At 41.1% G+C, this 19,951-nt stretch overlaps 1 protein-coding gene across 4 annotated transcripts in view; it reads right to left on the reverse strand.

Moving 5' to 3' along the window:
* The window catches only part of FAM169A (family with sequence similarity 169 member A), a 39,044-nt gene extending 25,196 nt beyond the window's left edge, over nucleotides 1–13,848 (reverse strand). Inside the window, exon 1 of one of the 4 annotated variants that reach the window (XM_048292768.1) lies at nucleotides 13,752–13,848. In XM_048292768.1, the coding sequence (XP_048148725.1) occupies nucleotides 13,752–13,793 (42 nt within the window). In that variant the 5' untranslated portion in view covers nucleotides 13,794–13,848. Of the gene's footprint in view, nucleotides 1–9,964; nucleotides 10,051–11,773; nucleotides 11,946–13,648 lie in introns of those variants that run through there. The other 3 variants (XM_048292771.1, XM_048292769.1, XM_048292770.1) reach the window with 3 other exon arrangements.
* Nucleotides 13,849–19,951: the final 6,103 nt, after the last annotated feature.

Here is a 19,951-nt window from a genome sequence, read left to right on the forward strand (position 1 = left end):
AACCTACTCTGGTGTTCTGGAGGAACGCAGGGATCTTAATCTGTCTTGCTCAGCTCCTATGAACTCATCACACAAGTCTCTAAACACAGAAGTTTTATACAAGTTTTATGATTCCTAGTCTTCATTATGGAGTCTTTTTTTCTCAGTTTTATGTTAAATCTTAGTGCATAATGATTTTTTTTTCCTCTTTATCTTCAGTCCCCTCTATTTAATCCACCATTCATTATCCTACTGACACAGGTAAATCAAGTGCATAAGAACATCTTATTCTGACTCAGTAGAAATTAAAAGTCTGCATTTTAGAAGCTTTTAAACAGCAATAATATGCTACTACTAAGTTGATTGAAGAGAAGAGGCTGCTCTTCCTATAGGAGAGATTTTTTTCCCTGTTAAAATTGAACAACAAACCTGGACATTGGCACTTCATTGGCATCTACAACTGCCACCTTTAACACTGTTGCTGATGAAAACACTAATGTTTTCCATGAATGCTATTGTTCAGATATACACATGCATTCCTCAGAGCCATCTCCTTCCAAATTCAGGTCATTCTTTCCCCTCAGCTGTTATTTACGTTTTCTCCTGCCTTCCCTTCTAGTCTCTCACGTTCCTCCTACTATTGCTTACTGACCCTATCAGATACTTAGCTGCCTCTCTTAATTCTCCACCTGTTTCTTTCCACATTTCAGGGCTGCCCTTGCCCTTGTTAACACCAATTCCCTTGGCTCCTCCTGTTCACAAGCAAACTGATTTCCAGAGCCAAAGGTGAGGTGTGCATGTTTTTCAATGTAGCAGCAATGCACAGCAAACAGAGAAGCTGCTGTCAGGGGTGAAATTTATCCACCACCTCATCTCTAGCAGATGTGGCTTGCCTGCCCATATAACAGTTCTCAAACACACCAGCAATACTGCACTGACTATGCTGACATAAGCATGTTGCAAGAAAAAGCAAGAAGTATAAGACCCCGTGACGCTACTCCTACAAGCGGGTGAGGCTTTACCACCTGGTTAACTGCAACAGGCCAGGTAAATTCTGCTGTAAAGGAATACTGCTATGTGAAAAACAAAAAATTTAATTTTCTGTATGCTGGCAGAAAGCGCAACCCCCCTCTATTATTGAAAAAATACCGAAGCGCTTAGATAACTCCACTATTAACAAAGAAATTGAGCTGAAGTTTCATGATTACATGACAAACAGACAAACAAGCCACAAGCTATAACTTTAAGCCTCTAGGTAATAATTCCTGACATTTTTTTGGAACACAATAATGCAGGACCAAAGCAGAAAACATGCAGTAAGAAATCCAGTAGATTATCTGACTTCCAACCACTACACCACTATGAAAATAAAAGCAGCAACCATATCTTTGCTTATAAGCAAAAAAGGCTAATTAATACATTCATTAAATTACCCTCAAAATCATTCACAGACCTCTTTTCTGTTTCTGTTGGGCTATCTAATTTCTCATAGCACACTTTGATTTTATTTACTCTCAACTCACAGTAGTCACATTTGACTTCTTTTACAGCATTTACAGAGAACATGTCATGCAAAGGAAAACAATACAGAGAAATTTTCAAGACTAAACCAAGTAAAACCTACTCAGCACCCCTCCTAAATAACTATTTATCTTTTTTACCATGCAGCAGATTAGACATGTAAAATTACAAGCTCTCATACACTTGTGTGATGTATTTTGTCTCAGTGTTGATGAGGTCAGAAACAGTTCGCATTCAAGCTCACTACATCCCTGAAGAAATCAGTAACTGTTCACAAAGTTATCAAGTTATAATTAAAGCATTAAACAAGTGATGAAAGAAGAACGTTCAATGCCAATCTACAGCAGAGCATAAGGAAGTAGTTCACAATACAAAATACAAGCACCTCAAATATGAAATGCAAAATAACCTACCAAAGACAAATGATATGTCTTCCAACAGTAATGAATTAATATCACTGAAACACAATTGGTTTGTCAGTATTTTTAACAAAGTAAAAATACAAGTGGCTTCACATCTAGCCAGTCTCAAGTAGAACAGGAGAGAGAAAAAGGGCAGGACAAAACAGCTTTTCAGGTTTTCTTGACTGGAGGGCATTAACACGTTTTTGCTGCAGAGGCAGCAGGAGCAGCACAGGTCTCCGCCATGCAGTTCCACATGCCCCTTTTTGTTGCTCTAAGCCTCCATGCACTGCATGACTGTAAAACTGTCAGGTCAAATCTTTGTCACACGTTGCACGACCATGCTCTGCTCACAGGGTACAATTCCAATTGGTTAGCACACAGTCAGGCTGACTGAGCACATGCAAGGTAGCCCTAAGCAACCAAACTCATCATGACCATTTGTACATAAAAGCATATTAGAAGTGTGTGCTGGGGGGGGCCGGGGGGGGGGGGGGGGGGGGAGGTAAGAAAATTTATTTTATTTTTCAAATGAGGCAACTTAAGCATTTCATTTTTCAACTGAAAGAAAATAAATCTTACATTTTTCAAAAACATATCATTTCACAAAATAATATTAATGGTTTTGTGTAAAAAACTCACATGAACAATATTTGCTTTAACGTGGAATCATATGACTTTCTCCCTTGTCAGCATTATGCAAGCTATTACACGAGAAATGGCACGTCCTTTTTTAGGAACAGCTGCAGCACCAGAGGGTAACAGATCAATTCATGGAATGCCAACAAAAACCACATTTAACAGGATGAGTGAACAGATTCCTGTGCAGCACAGGCACTTCTTTAGTCACAAAATCTTTATTACTATTAGCATTAAGGCAAAAAAAAAAACCCAAACAACTCATGGAACAAGTGAGCAACATTGCAAATTGGTTTAATTATAAATTATATCTACAACCTCTTTTTCATCTCAGAAGTGCATGAAAGAGATGCAAGATGCACAGTACACACAGCTTCCAGCTCACATGTGGATTTGAGCAGGAATCAAGAGATATATTCATCCCCTTGCAGTTCCTCAATAATGAATGACACAAAACTGCAGAAAGATAGTAAGCCAAAAGCTATGTTATTTCTTACAGTATGTCAGAGGGCTTAAATACAGCTTAAAACTGGGTTTGGGTGCCTTTATCTCAGGGGAAGTGAAGTCTGAGTGGTTAGGCTGACAGACAAGGATTTAGAGGAATTTCCAGCAATAGCACAGACTTCATGTGAACACAGACATGTTACTTGATCTGCCTGAACTCCTCTACGAAACACAACTAATCATTACCTCAGAGAGACCAGTGTGAGAAATACTTTACGGAGATCATGAAATACTTGAACAAAGGTTGTATCAAATTTTGACAAGTACTGGAAATAGATAGTTACTTACACAGCACAGCTTACCCGAACAGCTCATTTTCCTTAAAAAAATAAAATCACAAAAAATCATCCAAGGCCTTTTCAACATAAGATAATAACTGGGACAAATAACCATGCAGGTGAACAATCTTCAGATTTAAATTTGTTTCTATTAATAATTACAACTGAATTAGTTGTTTTGGGGAGTCTTTTTACCTGTGATTTGCAGTTTAGAGAACAGCTGCCACGGTGCTCAAGCCATGACCTGCAAAACTTTTCTGCTAAACTGGGAAAACCAACCCAGACCCAGCCTGAAGGATACAAAGACAGGTCCAGTCCTGTGATGAAGCATTGGCCTATTCAGACAAAAAATTAACTGTAGTAATGTCTGACCCAAGCTTTGACCTGTTTCAGCAAGTGCAGAAGTATTGGATCACCAAACCCCTCAAGGACTGCCATGCATTTCCTATGAATCACCACACACCTTAAACCAAGTTCTGTTTTAAAAATATAATCCACGATCCTACCATGATCTCCCAGACTAGCTATGAGCCACACCTGGGCTCACATCATGAGAAGAGACATAAATAACAAACTAAACATATGTGCCCACACATACACCAGTTCCAGAGTAAGCCAAGCCTGGACTGCAGAAGTCCCCAGCAATGCTCCAGGCCCAGACTGATGATGCATCAAAGCAGCAACGACCTTGATCAGAGCAGCAGGAGCATCATTTCCATTTTGCTGTGTTTGTTTCCCACCTTGCAACATCCAGTTGCTGGTCTGGTGCAAGCTGTGAAACTACACAGAAGTTATAAGAAAACTTAAAATTTTTTAAAAGTAGTCTTTTCAGCCTTCTGGCTTCAACTACAAAACAAAATCATTACATCTGCCACTTCTAGAATTGTTAAGCTCTCTTAGCAGTCATTCTATCAACAGACAAATTACATAAACGTTTCTTTGCTTTTACTACTAGCTGTTACACACAGCATTTTCATTTTGTTTCTTCTTTATTCAACATCAAATACTTTAAACTGTGAGAGGTTGTTTTTAAAGTAGTTTTTTCTTGTTTCTGTAAAAATAGAGTCTGAAATACTTAGATAAAAGTTCACCATTTTCTATTATAAAAATAAGTAAATTTTAAACCTATGCTAAGATAATAAGTCATTTTAATATGTTTAAGAGAGTACATACTTGGTTTACCATGAGTCAACATAATTGAAATCCATAGAGAAAATCTGTCCCATAATTACCTATTTAGACCACTATTATAACAAAGCTTTTGTGTTTTATAAACAATCCCCATCTCTTAAAACTCTATTAATTTTAATCTGTAATGTAATGTATACTGACTATAGGAGGAGGAAGACATTTTAGGAAAGAGGTGTTAAAATTTTAAATAATAGAGTGTGTATTAGGATTTCTTGGAAATTGTACCAGCTTTTAGCAGCAACAATAATACACTGATCTGCCACATTGAATAGACAACTCAAGCCCTCCTCACACAAATAACTCCTTATTTAGAGGTAGGTTTTCTTGGGTTTTAAATTGCAAAATTGGGGGTTGGACAACAGGTCTTCAAACCATTACCTACACCTTAGCACCAGGGCATATAAATACTATTTCCCTGCAGTACAGCTTTTGTTCACATTTTTCAAGAATATGGGCAAATAAATCTTAAATACAAGTTCTTGATAGGTCAGATAAATTTGCTATGGTTTCTCTTTTTTTGTGTTTTCTTAAAAGGAAAAATAAGGCAGTTTTGTTTGTTTGTTTTGATTTTGTTTAAAGTAATAAAAACCCCAAACAACATCTATTCATACCCTACAAAATCAGAAATAGAAAGTTCTTAAGGAAACACAGGGCAGTGTCTAGAAACTGCTGTCAACATCAACCAAGATCTCTGGATTAATATGCCAGCCACATTACCCGTAATCTGCTTGAAGCAGCTTATGGAGCTCTGGTTTTCTATCGCACACAAATCAAAGCTGTTGATTTGAATGCAAATAAACAAACAAAAACAACAAATCCTTTCCATTCATTAATTAGCCACACAATGTAACTTACAAGTATAGCATAGAGTTATGAAATCTACATACAGCATTCAACTCCCCAGCAAGAATTATGGTAAGAAATTCTAAATACTGAGTTTGAACACTCTCTTATCAAATGAAACATGAACAAGGACAGAAGGAGAAAGAATCCTCCCCACTAAAAAAAGAAAAGGTATTTGCATCTGATTTCTTTCAATTAAAGGTGACAGGGTAGCATTAAGAGAAGACACACAACTTCCCTCTGAAACCCACCTTAGGCAGGTAAAATTCTTATGCATATGCCCAATTAGCCACTGGTGTAACACCACTGGCATTTTACTCAAGTGATTTAAATTAGATATTAGATAGCTTATTTAATCAACCACTAAGTTCTTAGATATGCAAACTACTAACCTGTTACATACATTTTTCTACAGTCTCACATTTTAATGATATTATCATCTGGTTTTTTGCAGAGCACTTCCTTCAGCAGGGAATTTTGGAAACTAATATGCGCAAGTGTTTCCTACAATGAAAATGTGCCAGAGATACACTAAATCAAAATTCTGTGTTTGAGACTGCTCAAAATAAACACAATTTAAAAATCTGTAAAATTAGTTTTTCTTAAAGAAACCTTTCATGCCTTCCCTTTCAACTACTCCAATTCAAGGTGACTATCTCCACCCTTAAAATGAAAACCATTCTAGTTGTGTTTGAAAATAATTAACATGTATAAGATAGAAAGATACAGTCAGGTGGGATTATCACCTCGGCAATCTGCCTCTCTCTGACATATACCTGATCTTTCCAGTGCTCAGCACTCACTCTTCTTTCTAACTTACCAGTTTCCTCTAACTTCCCTCCTCTACACGACAAACCTGTTTAGGGGCTAAGAAAATATCACCAAACCTGACAGAGATACCTCTAATGACCCACCTTTCCTCTCTGGTCACTACTCTTTCCCCCTTCCACGCCTTAGCAGTTTGATGTTGGTGTGCCATTTTCCAGCTCCATCCTCAGTACCCTCCAGTTTTGTTCCTGCAGTTTAGGCCTTACACCATCTGCTCCTAAAGACCTTAATGACCTTCCTATAGCTCAGCACTTATAGCCCCCACACAGCCTCTCTTCACAGGTGGCTGATGGGCCACCTGGGACATACACAGACACACTGCTCTTACCCCTGCTCATCTTCTACAATTTCCATAGGTTTACCTCCTGCTTCTCCAGGCATCTAACAAAGGCAATATTCTGAAGCTTAATTTGCTGCTTGTTATCAGAAGATCATTTCTTACTCCCACTAGGCACCCACATTTCTTGGCAACTTCTTCCATTTTCGAACCTTCGTATCCTCCTCTAACATCATCCCACTGGTTTGCAAGGGCCATCTCATAAATACATCTAGTGATTTCAGAGATAAGAACAAAAAAGAAAGCTCTTTTTTTGCCATACTTAAGAAAAAAAAAAATAAACGGGACAACAAACCCACCAAATCTGGGTAGACAGATGGCGGACTATCAAGCCTAACATAACTAACCTAACATCACAGTGAAACTGGAGTTGCAGTAACCCTATGTATACATTTGCATCTATTTTTAAAACGCTTGGTTGTGCTGTCCTATCCCCTATCCCCACAACTGGGGCGGACGTCAAAGCTGCACAGATTAGATTAGCCAATCACAGATACGTGTTAGCACAGTCTAATGAGCTACTTCTCATCAGCCGAAGAACAGCAGCTCTCTCTGTAGCTGATTCAAGAATATTCCACATGGAAATTCAAGTGATGGTGTCTATGGCTACTAACAGTGAGGAGCAGGTGATTGATCTTTGCAATCACAGTCTCCATACCCAAGGAGTTACTAAAACAGTTGTCTGAACTACAACTATGCCACATGAAGTCTGGCTTTCAGCAAAGGAGTTGTAGGAAAATTCAACAGTTAAGCAGTATTCAATCTCTTATTGTCTTGTTTAAATTATCTGAAGGTGGTTTTGCTGGTTTTGCCTGTTTTTTAATGTCATTTGCAGTGGGAAACCTACAACTAAGGAAACAGCATATAACTAAGAAAGCAGCAACTGCCTTGGTTTTGTGGGTGGTTCAAATGAAAATGTAGAAAGGGGAATAGAAATTAACATGAGATGTTCCTGGACACAGGATTGCAAACAAACAAGGCTGCAACAAGAGATCCCCGTCAGCCAGCCATAAAACTTTCTTGCAAACCAACAAGCACAGAGAATTGAGATGTTTTGGAGTCTCACTGTATGGCCCTATGGCCCATTTGCAACAGCCTGAGGATCAGAATTCTGAAAGTAGTAAGACAGCAAGTATAACTTACTGTCATTTAACTACAGCATTTGGAGCAGTGAAAATTTAAATCCCATCACAGATAAAAAATTTCTATTTTTCTCAGAAAGGGAATAGGCAGCTATCTCCAACTTCTCGATCCAACTCCAGTATCTTGAAGATATTACAATTATCTTCAGAAGATGACAGATGGTTAAAAAGACAGCATTTATTATGAGAGAATACTGAATTTTACCTGCTACTTGTGCTCAGTGTTTGACTGTAGCAAGTTCTCTCAGCTGCTTTGCACAACAAATGATGAACTACAAGAGGACGAACTTCACAGGCATACTCACAAAGTAGTTTGTGGACTTACCAAAACAGTGTGGGACTCCAAAAGAACTAGGGACACAGGTAACTAGAAAGAATTTTACCTTGCCTTTCTCAAAGGAAAGATAAAGTGGAAGTCACATGTCAAGATTATCACACACATCAAAAACATTGTTGAAAGGCTTTTAGACAACACGCTTGGGGCACAGACAGGATAAGGAGTCATTACTGAGTCCCAGTCTGAGCCCAGTCATGCTATGAAGAGCTATTACAAGTTACCATCCCAGGTGACAGAGACCATGCTCACAAATACAGTAACAGCTGTAAGCGGTCCCATATGCCCATGCAAAACAGCACCATTGCTTCCTCACCTTTACAAAGGCCACAAAAACTGACTACCCCTGTCTAGCTCACAGCTGTAGTCAGCAGTGACTATATTTATCTTTCTCATCTTCTCTTCAGAAGGATGGAAAACAAGGCACATACGAACTAAAACTAGAAAATTAGAAGTAAACTCCATCCTCTGAAAAATAAGCAAGTAAAAAAATAATATGCAAACCTAGCATCAAAATGATTAAATAGCTAGGAAAGAGTCAGGCATCTTGTAAGCTGCTCCAGCTAACAGAAAAAAAAAAGTTAGGAAGATCTGGTATGGTTGTGCAGAAATCCTGTTCCCAAAACAAAGGAAGAATAAAACATCAAAAAGAGTATTTCATTGCTCAGAATCAGCGTCAAGAATCTGTTCAGACAGACAGAATCAACTGACTTAGTCCCTCTTCAAAATGAATCTCCTCTCCCCAGTGTTCATACTTCCTTGTCATCCAAACCAATAAGCAACAAAACCCTTAGCAGATTGATTCCTGAGCAGCTCTGTGTTTGCCTTTTATTTCAGTAGTCTCATACTTGTGGATGGTTAATTTTTGTTTCTCACAATTGTCTGGGTACAACTGCTGGTTTTTCTCAACCCACGACAGCCACATTACAAAAAACCATCCATTAATGTGCATTCACAAGGTATCAGTAAACATGTTACTACAGGACTCAAGTTCTGCGTCCGCAAATTTTAGCAAGAATGTCTCTAATAGCAGAAAGGAATTCACACACAACCTCCTCCCTGGTGTCATCTGTCGTCATCTCCATCAGCAACCATCCTGACATTCCAAGAGCTCACAAGCTTCCGTCAGCATACTGCATTCCCCCTGTTTCTCACAGTAATACATGTCTGTAAGATTCAAACTTCGACGCTACTCCTTCTAATACCTAGGCTATCCTGTTACAGGTGTACTTGAATTTTTGAAAAAACAAATAAACAAACAAACTGCTTCAAAACCTTCAATAATCTGTCTTGTCTGGAAATGCAGACATTACTTTATTGTTAATGGTGGGTTTGGACACAGTACATAAGCTGCTCATACTTCTGCACATACCACCATACTTTACTTTGTTACAAAGCATACAAACAAACAAACAAAAACCCCAAACCAACAAACAAAAACCCCCAACAACAAAAAGAACAATATTAGCACTGCTGACTCATTATACTAACCCTAAATTAGTGCTCATCTTAAGACTGAGTTGCCAGGAATCAGTTCATTACCTCCTGATCCTTCAAAAAACTCCCTTCTGCAGTTTCCGACTAAATGTTGACAACATAAACTCTCAATATTGAGGTCTCAAAAGAAATAAATCATTCCAACATTTTAAAATCCTTTAAAGTTGTCTGTGCTGCACTGTAGTTACATTTACATTGCTATTGTTAAAACCCCCAGCTATTCTACCATTATCAACTCACAAATTATTCAAATTCTCCAGTTATAGTTATTGCTGGCTAACTCTACAACAGCTGTGAAATATTATTCAACCTAGAAAACATTTCTATTTGCAGAATTTGATGCCTGCAAAAGAGCTAGATAAAAGACTGGTCTTCCAGCAACACATTTGCTAACTTAAGCACACTTCACATTTTTACACCTGATGTTTTAGAAGCATGAAGCCAGTTAGAGTAAAGACAGCATTTCATACCATTCGAAGTTCACCGATTCTCCGTGCTGGGGAAAGGCAGGTGCAGCTGCAGGCTCACAGCCACTGCCACACCGGAACTTCTGAACTGGGTGTATTCTTCTAGCACTAGCCTCAGTGGCTACGGATTCAACAGAGACCACACCTTTACTGATTATTCTTTCTCTTCACTAATCCACAGAATTAAAGAAACCTATTTAAACACCTTTATTTTACATGTTTTGATGACATCTAGAAGAAAGGGTAACAGTGAATTCAATTCATCCTGGTCTGTAAACAATTTCTAATCAAACACAGTAGTGAGAGATGCTGGCCCTGTGAATATGGAGGCCCCCTGTCCTACAATATTCTGACAGAATATGCTAATGTACACAAAGTACAAGACAAAAAGAGGGACAACTCAGATTTGAAAACAAATCAAAAATCAAAACTATTACTTTGAATAACTGTACAACACACAGTTCAGTATACAACTCAGAGAAATAGATTTCCCTACATTTTCCATTCAAGGAATCATTTAGAACTTACAGACTTACCATTTACAACAGTAGGTTTTCCAGTTTACTTTGAAAATAAAGAAACACATACGTTAGTCCTGACAAACCTCACTAATTTCACTGAGATTTTAGGAAATATTTGGAAGCTCATTACTCTTTTGGGACAGGATTCTTTTACATATTTTAGCAAGTTATTTAAAAGCTTCTCTGAAATCTAAGACTTATTGGAGTACACCAACTAAATTTATAATGATTAAATAAATAAATGCTGTCACACCCCATTGTTCAGAAAAAAAAAATCAGCAATAGCAGACAAAACTGCAAGAGTGCAAGAGAATAGCTACCAAGATACTGCATATGCCATTTTGATCATATTTAAAACAATGCAGCAGAGGAAACACATTAGAGCAGGCTTTTCCACTCAGACTTGTTTAATCCACACTGCAACACTTGGAAGCATAAGTTTGAGAGGAGGGTTGAATTCTGTCTGAATGATTTTTTTTTTTAACCCATTTCTATTCTAAGAAAAAGGCTTTTTGTTTTGCAACAGGTTACAAAATGATTACCCAAGAGACATTGATTGACAAAAGCAGTTCCAAAGGAAACTGCACACCTCTACCACTGCTGCCCCAAAACCTTCACAGACAGAAGGATGACTGCAGCTTTCTGTAATGCATAGTTGATTCAATGTGATGAGTAAGTTACAACCTTGAGAGTCAGGAGTAAGGTATTTATCTGTGAGGAAACAAGAAGCTAGTATCTTGCACAGAAAAATATTTTAGGAATGCCAATGTGAAAATAAACCTAAGTAGACATTACTTTAGCTCTAATACTACTATTCATACTTGCAGTTTAGAAACATAATTGGTAACACCTTTAAATATCACTACTCCTTGATATTCATTGATCGGCAGAAAATAGAGATTGATACCAAGTCTTATCATATCTAAGAATGTAAAGCAAGTGAAGGGCTCTTCTACTCTGATGAGTTTTTCTAGCACCATCACATCCCATGTTCATCTTTTAGTGATTTTTGTATCAAACATGAAAATAAAAGCATTAGTAAGTGTCAGCCTTAATACAGAAGTGAACTTCCTCCATCTTTCACTTGCAAAGACTGCACTGGACTAGATATGCAAGTACAACTACTTAAAACAAATTGTGCTTATACAATGTGTGGATAAGAAGAGCTTTAAGATAATTTTGAGTTGTATTACCTTTACAGCGCTAACAGACATTGAAAAAGAAAAAAAGAACCCCACACGTATATAAACCTCCACCCTTTTGATTATTAAATCAAAGAGATATTATCTACCTTGATGTGCATACTGAAGAAATTAAGAGTATTTTCCAATTCATTTTGCAGAGTAATACCCCTTTGTAAAATGGCTAGTTACGTAATGCTCCAAAAAGAGTTCTGGATCACACATTACTAGAGAGATACTGTAAAAGTACAGTAGAATCCCATCTTAATTCCTCATCTTGCACAACAGGAAAGAGAGACACTGTAAAACATTTGATTCTGCACAAAGAAAACAATAAGGAACATCAGGAGAAAGAGAAACAAGAAAAGGACTTTAAAACCTGCCTGCTCTACCAGCAGCTCAAAAAACAGTGTTGAAATTGAGATGCTCACTGACATTAACAACACCTGAGTTTGAACATTAATTGTATAAACCACTCTCTGCCCTAACATTTTTCCACTATGAAACAGGTGATAAAATGCTTTTTTTTTCACTAGCCGCCATTAAGACAAAAAGCAAGAAGTTCTTCAGTACCTAAATCAAGCAGAGGTCAACTAAACAAGAAAGGTACCAGTGGCTGAGGAAACGGAGAGAAGATGCACTCCATTCCGATAGAGTTTGATGGAGGAGGAAGACCATGATCACTTTGCCGCAATCTTTTATAGGTCCTCCAGTGAGGCAGCACTGACTTTACTATTATACTGATCACTCTGACATAATGCTTATTCCCCATAAAAACTGGTGGGCTCTATACTAGGCTGTAACCAATAGTGCAGCCCAACACATAAAATGAGTAGGTGCACTTATGCAGAACAAGAAAAAGTTCCGTCCTCCTGCATGTATGTACACAAAAAAGTAAGTATTAGCTGAACGGTGTCTGCACACAAAAAGCTAGTTTTCCAAATTTCTGATTATTAATAACTGAAAACTCCACAGCTCAGAAGAGCTTAAAGATAATTCTTTAATGGCTTCCTCTAAATAGAGCATTAATACGTGCATAAAATTGGTGAGTTAATATATTTTGTTTTCCATTAATTCTAGTAAAACCTTTTGCTCTAGCTCTCAGTGTAACCCACTTTCTTAGGCTGCATTTAATACTCATAAGCAGGATAGCAATGCTACATCAATGGATATCTTAGGCAAGATGCTTCCCTATGTTTTAAGAGTAATGAATCAACCCTATCTCAAAATAAAATTCAAAGACTTTAACACCATATGTAGGAAAACAGAAAAGTGTGTGTGTGTGTGTGCGCTACTGTGCGTGTCCACATGTGTTTGCACACGTACACACACACAGAGCCATCTTTGTGGGAGACAGCAACTGTAGCATTGCATTTACAGTTCTCATACATACGTAAAGGTGTATGGACGTATACTGGATCTTACACGTGTGTGGCTATAATACGCCAATTTCAACGCTACAATAGAAGACCCCACAAAAGATGGCTGGTCCTGGCCAACACGGAGTGGCCTGGGCCAGAACTCACACCGAACTCGGCGTGGCGCAAGCTCCGCGCAGGCCGAGGGAGGAGGGGAGGTCGAGCCCGGCCGGGCTGCGCCCCGCCGCGGGGGAGCCGGACCGGTCCCACCGCCCGACCGAGCCGCCTCCGCCCATCGCCCGCGAGCTCGGCGCGGCCCTGCTCGCCCCGCGATGGCAGCGGCGGGCAGCGGGGTCGGGCACTGCCCCGGGGCGGGAGCGCGGCGCCCAGGGGCGGCGGCGGGGACGCGGGCTGGGATGCGGGCGGACACCTGGCGCCTGCCGCGGGCGAGGGGCCGCGGGGCAGCGGCCAGCCCGGCCCGCCCACTCGCCCTCCCGCCGGGCTGCGCGCCCCGCGCCCGCGGGCGGCCGCCCAGCGCTCCCCGCGTCCCGCCCGGCCGGGCCCGGCTGGGCTGCAGTGATGCGAGACGCCTCGGCAGGATACCCGCGACACCCCGCCGCGCCTCACCTCAGCCGGCCGGGCAGCCTGCCGCGGCGGCGCGGGGATAAACGAAGAAGGAGGCGGAGGCGGCCGGGCTCCCTGACACCGTTCACGGCACACCCCCGCTCACCTCCGGCTTCGCCCGGTCCTGCTGCCCAGCGCCTGATATCATCTCCCCCGGCGGCCTCCCCGCCCCTCGCCGCTGACGCACTCCCGCTGATACGCCTGGAGCCGCCGCCGCTCGCCCCGCGCCGCCCGCCATGACGGCTGCGGGGACCCCGCGTCGCCCCCCCGTCCGCGGCCGGGTGTGGTGCCCGCCCCGCTGCCACGGCCCACAGCGCCGTACCGGTGCCATCGCTCACCGCGGCGGCGGCCCTGCTACCTGTGCTGTGGTCAGCCTCGGGGGCGGACGTGGTACCCGCGCCATCGCTCACCACCGTGGGGCTGGTGGCACCTGTCCCGTGGCCCTGGCATACAGAGGGAGCCCGGAGCTGCCTCAGAGATCTGTGGTGCTTGCAAGGAGGAAGGAGCAAGGCCACACATCGTCTCCTAGTGCTGGGTAGCTCACCACGAACCTATGGGTGGCCTTATGGACCCAGGCAGTGAGGATTGCCTCCCCGTTTCCAACAACCTTCATCATGGAGCAGCCCGAGGCCTCACCACTGTTCCTGTTCACCAAATTGGGGTGCTGATTGAACTCAAGTTACTGGTAGAAGCCTGTTTTCCAAACAGAAACATTAATCCGTATTCCCCAGCACTGACCACCACGGGCCAGAGCACCTGAGTATCCACCCTCAAGAAGACCTGTATGCCAGAAAGCTGAAGAACACCAAAATGAATGAAGGTGTTCGTGAGAGGACAACACTTGCCCTTGACTCTGGCTATAAAATGTACCCTTGCTTTATACCTGTGGTGCTTTGTTCTGAGAATGGGAAGTAGTAGGTGCACACCTGTGGTAACATCTGTGGGACAGAGGAGGCTGGGGCAGTCTGTTCTGAAGGACTGTGCTCCATGGGAGGAACCCACACTGGAGCAGTTTGTGAAGAACTGCAACCCATGGTCCCATATTAGAGAATGTGGAGGAGTGTTTTCCTTAAGAGAGACCCCATGCTGGAGCAGGGGAAGAGTGTGAGGAGTCTTTCCTCTGAGGAGGACACAGCAGTAGAGACAGCATATGATGAAGTGACCAAAACCCCCATTCCCTATCACCTTGTGCTGCTTTGGTGGAGGAGGTAAAGCAAATCAGGAGTGAAGTTGAGCCTGGGAAGAAGGAAGGGGTTGGGGGCCAAAGTGTTTCAAGATTAGGGGTTATTTCTCATTATCCTACTGTGACTGGATTGGTAAGAAATAAAACTAATTTTCCCCAATTTGAGTCTGTTTTGCCCATAACAGTAATAGGTGAGTGATCTCTTCCTGCCCTTATGTCGACTCAGAAGCCTTTTGTTATACTTTTTCTCCCATGTCCACACTGAGAAGGGGAGAGACAGAGCAGCTTTGGTAGGCACCTGGCATCCAGGCATGGTCAAACCCATCACACCAAAATAATGTAACTTTGCTGAAACAGATTACAAGATGCAGGCTGGCAGATAGCATCAGCAGAACTTTTTTTGAATTAGTGGTCATCTTAAAACTCCATTTATGACAAGCTTTGGCAAAATTCTCTTGGCTAGAGAAAAAGGGTCAATGTTTATGCTCTCCTAATTTTTTCTTCCAGTTAGAGTAATACTGATTATATTTTGCACTTGCATTTCAAAGAAAAACATTTTTGAATGCAGTGTTCTGTAGTGAAAATTGTTCTGCAATACATAGTATACAAAGTAAGATTACTTTAAAGGAGTAACATTACAAATAATTTTCTCAGGAAATTCCTAAAATAAGTACCCCTGCTTCCTTTATTTTTTTCTTTCACAACAAATGAAGGAAAGGATCCAGAAACTGGTGGTAGTTTTCTACCTGCATTGTTGCTGACAGTTTCATGGAAGAACCAAGAACCTTTGGCCTTTCTTGGTGAAAAACTTTTTGGCCGTGGTTAATTACTAGATATTTTAAAGGAGATAAGGAAACTTGGACATGCACAATATAATTTAATAAAAATATTTCCCTTCCTAGTTGCTTGGGATATGGACATGCTATTAAAATCCTCTCATAAAACCTCTTAGGAGAGGAAAGAAAAAGACAGGTAAGATCTTAAGGCAGAAAAATAAATTCAGGCAGAAATCCTCCAATCAATTACTGCCTTTGTAGGTCACCTCCAGTATTATTTAGAAACAGATTTGCATGTAAATTTTTTTTTAACTATTACTATTTCTATCATGCCACCTCTTATGTCTGGAAGAGTCTCCTTGCAAACCCCACAAATAAATACACACTTCCTACTGTCACGAGGGTTACAGAGATCTTGACCAAAGATTCTTGGTTAAGACTAGTGCTTTTTCTGGTAATCATATTAATCTCACTGTGAGTTTGTATATCCACTTCTTCTCTTCTGTATCATGCTTATATTGCAAATTTTTAGAAGCATGTTCAACCTTACTAGTACAACTACTCACACCAGCACTAAATCTGTGCACTGGGAGACCTTATAGATCACTCTACATCATGCTAGGATGATCCTCTGAATATATGTGCAAGAGATCACACACATGCACACATTCCCACCTGCTGCAAGGAGACTTTAGCTCTCTTTCAACATTTTGGATTGCCATGGTAATTTTTACCTGAAAGACCATATGCCATCACATTTGTGGTAGTATATAGAAAACAGTGATACTCCCACAGCTAAATACTTCTGTCAAATTTTTGCATTAAAGAGAGAATGTAGACGTGGAAGGTCTGACATCTTACCCTGTATTTTCACATCTTCTGTCTCTGGTATCTTAGCACAATTGATACTTTCCAAGACATACCAAACTGGAAGAAACCCCAGTAAACTGTCTGGCACATCTGGCTGTCAGATGTTTTTCTAGGCTAATTTTTCTTAAATCTCAAGTGAGGAAGATGCCTGCAGCTTTCCTAGGGGGACTTCCAGATTTAAGGCTTTTCTGCTAAAAACAACTAAAAGGAAAGGTAGAAAGTTCTAATTTTACCATAGTCATGAATAGTGTATGCTAAATGGCAAGCACACTGTGTAGCATGCTAAATACAGGCATGCTACGTAGCTTGTATGACACAAGATATGCATCCAAATGTGCATTCAGCATAACTCCTGTGACTTGCACTCCAAACATGCATTCAAGTGACACAGGTGCTTGGAAACACAGAATCATAGAATTGTTTGGGTTGGAAGGGAGCTTTAAAGTTTATCTAGTTCAACTGCCCCTGCTTTAAGCAGGGACATCCTCTAGACCAGATTGACCAGAGCTCTGTCTACCTTGACCTTGAGCATTTTGAAGATGGGGCATCCATAACTTCCCTGGGCAACCTGCTCCAGTGTCTCGCTACCCTCACAATAAAAAAAAATAAATATAGAAATATATTAACTAATAGACATTATAGCTAATGATCGTGAGACTTCTCAATAGAGAAAATCAAGAATTTAACAGGCAAAATTCTGGGTCAGGCAAGAACTGATGGCAGATATTGCTGGGTGGCTCTGATGTCTATACACCTGTTGAAGGGCACAGGTAGGGCCAGCAGGATTTGGCAGCCAAGGAGTTAGTTCTTTATTGCTAATGACTCAGGAGTGCCTAACCCACGTAGAAAAAGGGACAACCCTGCTCTTGGCAAGATTTACATAACAGACCAAAGCATAACAAAACAAGCATACAAAGTATGCAAAATGACAAACTACTGACCACTTCACTGTATTTCTTTCCTTTCATCCCCAGAAAATGGCAATCTTAGGGATATTATTAAATTATGTGTAAAGAAAGAAAGGTTTAAAGAAAGAAACATGCGTCTTGGACTTCCTTTTACTGACAGGTTCTTTGAGAGCATGTCAAGCAGTTATGTCAGGTCCAGCTACCACTCCTTTCTCTTCTTTAACCTCTCCCACCAACCTCCACAGCAAGGACAAATGCAGCCTTGGCATCCTTTGCACAGATGTGTTCACTCCAGAGGGAGTGATGTTACCTCCTCATCTTTATTGATGATATATTTCCATCCATGTGACTTATTAGCAAAAGTCTGTATGTTCCACTGTGGTGGGTTGATCTTGGCTGCTGCCACATGCTCACCAAGCCACTCTTATCACTCCTCCTTCTCATCTGTACAGGGAAGAGGGAATATAATGAAAGACTCATGGGTTGAGATAAGGGCAGGGAGGGATCACTCACCAACCATTGTCACAGGCAAAACAGGCTCAACTCGGGGTATTTAATTTAGTTTATTTTTTAGCCAAACAAATCAGAGTCGGATAATGAGAAATAAGAACAAATCTTAAAAACACCTTTCTCCTTCCCCTCCCTTCTTCCCAAGATAAACTTCACTCCCAATTTCTCTACACTCTCTCCCAGAGTCTCACAGGGGAACGTGGAATGGGAGTTGCAGTCAGTCTATCGTGCATTGTCTCTGCTGCTCCTTCCTCCTCACACTCTTTCCCTGCTCCATCATGGAGTCCCACACACGGGAGAACAGTCCTCCACAAACTTCTCCAGTGTGAGTCCTTCTTCAAAAACTGCTTCAGCATGTTTGGTAGGGGACAGCCTACTTCACCACTGTCTTCATCACAGGCTGCAAGGGAATCTCAGCTCCAGCACATGAAGCATCTCCTTCCCCTGCTTCTTCACTGTCCTCAGTGCCTCTGACGTTTTCTCACTCCTCTCTCATGCTGTTACCCTTTCTTAAATACATTATCAGAGAGGCACTGTGATAACAGCTAAACACTACTGATGTTTAGGTCAGCTTTGGCCATTGGTAGGTACAACTTGGAGCCAACTAGAACTGCCTCAGCTGGACAGAAGGGAGGCTTTTGGCAGTTTCTCACAGAAGCAACTTCCTGCTACCAAATCTTTGCCACACAAACCCAGTACAATTCACTATCGCACTACGAAGTTTGTCTCTCTTCTTACATTCCTGTAGGCTAGAAACATCTCCTTTTCTGGTCAGCTTATTTCACACATGAAAGGCTTTTTATGTCTCATTGGAAGTTTCATTATCCAACACATGCAATAGAAATAACAGTACCTCAGTTAGCACTTCTTTTCAATCTCCAGTTTCATAGTCTGAAATCTCCCTTTTCACTCCAAGTACTGTAGGAGTTTTTCTTTCCCAGTCTGACCTTATTTTGCCTAGCCCCTATTCTCTCAAAGACTCCATATTCTGTCTTCTGGTATGAAAACATTTTTGAGTGATCATAACAAGTTTTACCAAGAGGTAAAACTTTTGGAGCATTTTGGGATTATTTCATAAACTTTTGTCTGCATCTTCCATTTCTTGACTTAAGTTTCTTACTCCCCAAGTACAGAATGGGCATTTATACATAAACCAAAGGTTCTCTAAATGAGCCAAATGGAAAGCTTTCTCCTGTAAAAGCAATGTGAAGGTGAGAATAAAATCTGGACAGTTCTTCCTTACCTTGTGTTGAGGAGTCACTTCATACATATAGAGGTCTTCTGACCTCACACAAGTGGAATTCCTTTGTAAATCACCAACAGAGGCTCAGTCTTGCACCATGTTGATGTTGCACTCAGATGTGTGGCTGCCACACAGGCAAACACATTAATGTGCATGCAGTGTGCAGGCCTTTAACCAGGTCAGCTCTTTTATTCATAGCAAGAGGGCATTAGTAATGCAAAAACCTGTGACTGTTTTGAAAGATGCCACATGGAATTATCAATGTAGAAAGTTGTCTAGGGGAGCTCTATCATAGAGCAATCCAAGAGAAGACGCTTCACAAAGGCTTTAAAACATCTTTACCTTTCTAAGACTGGTCAAATTTTTTTACTCAAACATATAGGTTCATTAGTTTTTCTTCACCCTCCGCATCTTCCAGTAAGGACTGCCTGTAATCAGCAGCCTGGCTTCTGCAGGATGTATATGCCCTACTCCCCCACTCTCCCAGTACAAAGGTCTTATTATGCACTTAATTTAAAACCTGGCCTTGTGGCCCCTGCCCTCTTGCTGGCCTCATGACTTACTGCTCCTTCTGGCTGCAAGACTTATGGCCCCTCACAGCTTTCCTAGTGTGAAATGAAATACGGCAGCAGTCCCATCTGCTCTGTGCAGGAGAAAGTCAACAAGGCATTTAGTAGTTGCAGTCTTTGGGAGTTAGAGAGGCCCTCAGCAGGGCACACATGGGAAGAATGAGGGATAAGACACAAAATGAAAAATTGGCAGTTAAAGTGTGCTGAAAAACGTGGATCAAATTTGCAGTACATTACTTAAATGGTG

This window comes from Corvus hawaiiensis, chromosome Z (assembly GCF_020740725.1).
Source record: "Corvus hawaiiensis isolate bCorHaw1 chromosome Z, bCorHaw1.pri.cur, whole genome shotgun sequence".
NCBI classification, from domain to species: Eukaryota; Metazoa; Chordata; class Aves; order Passeriformes; family Corvidae; genus Corvus; species Corvus hawaiiensis.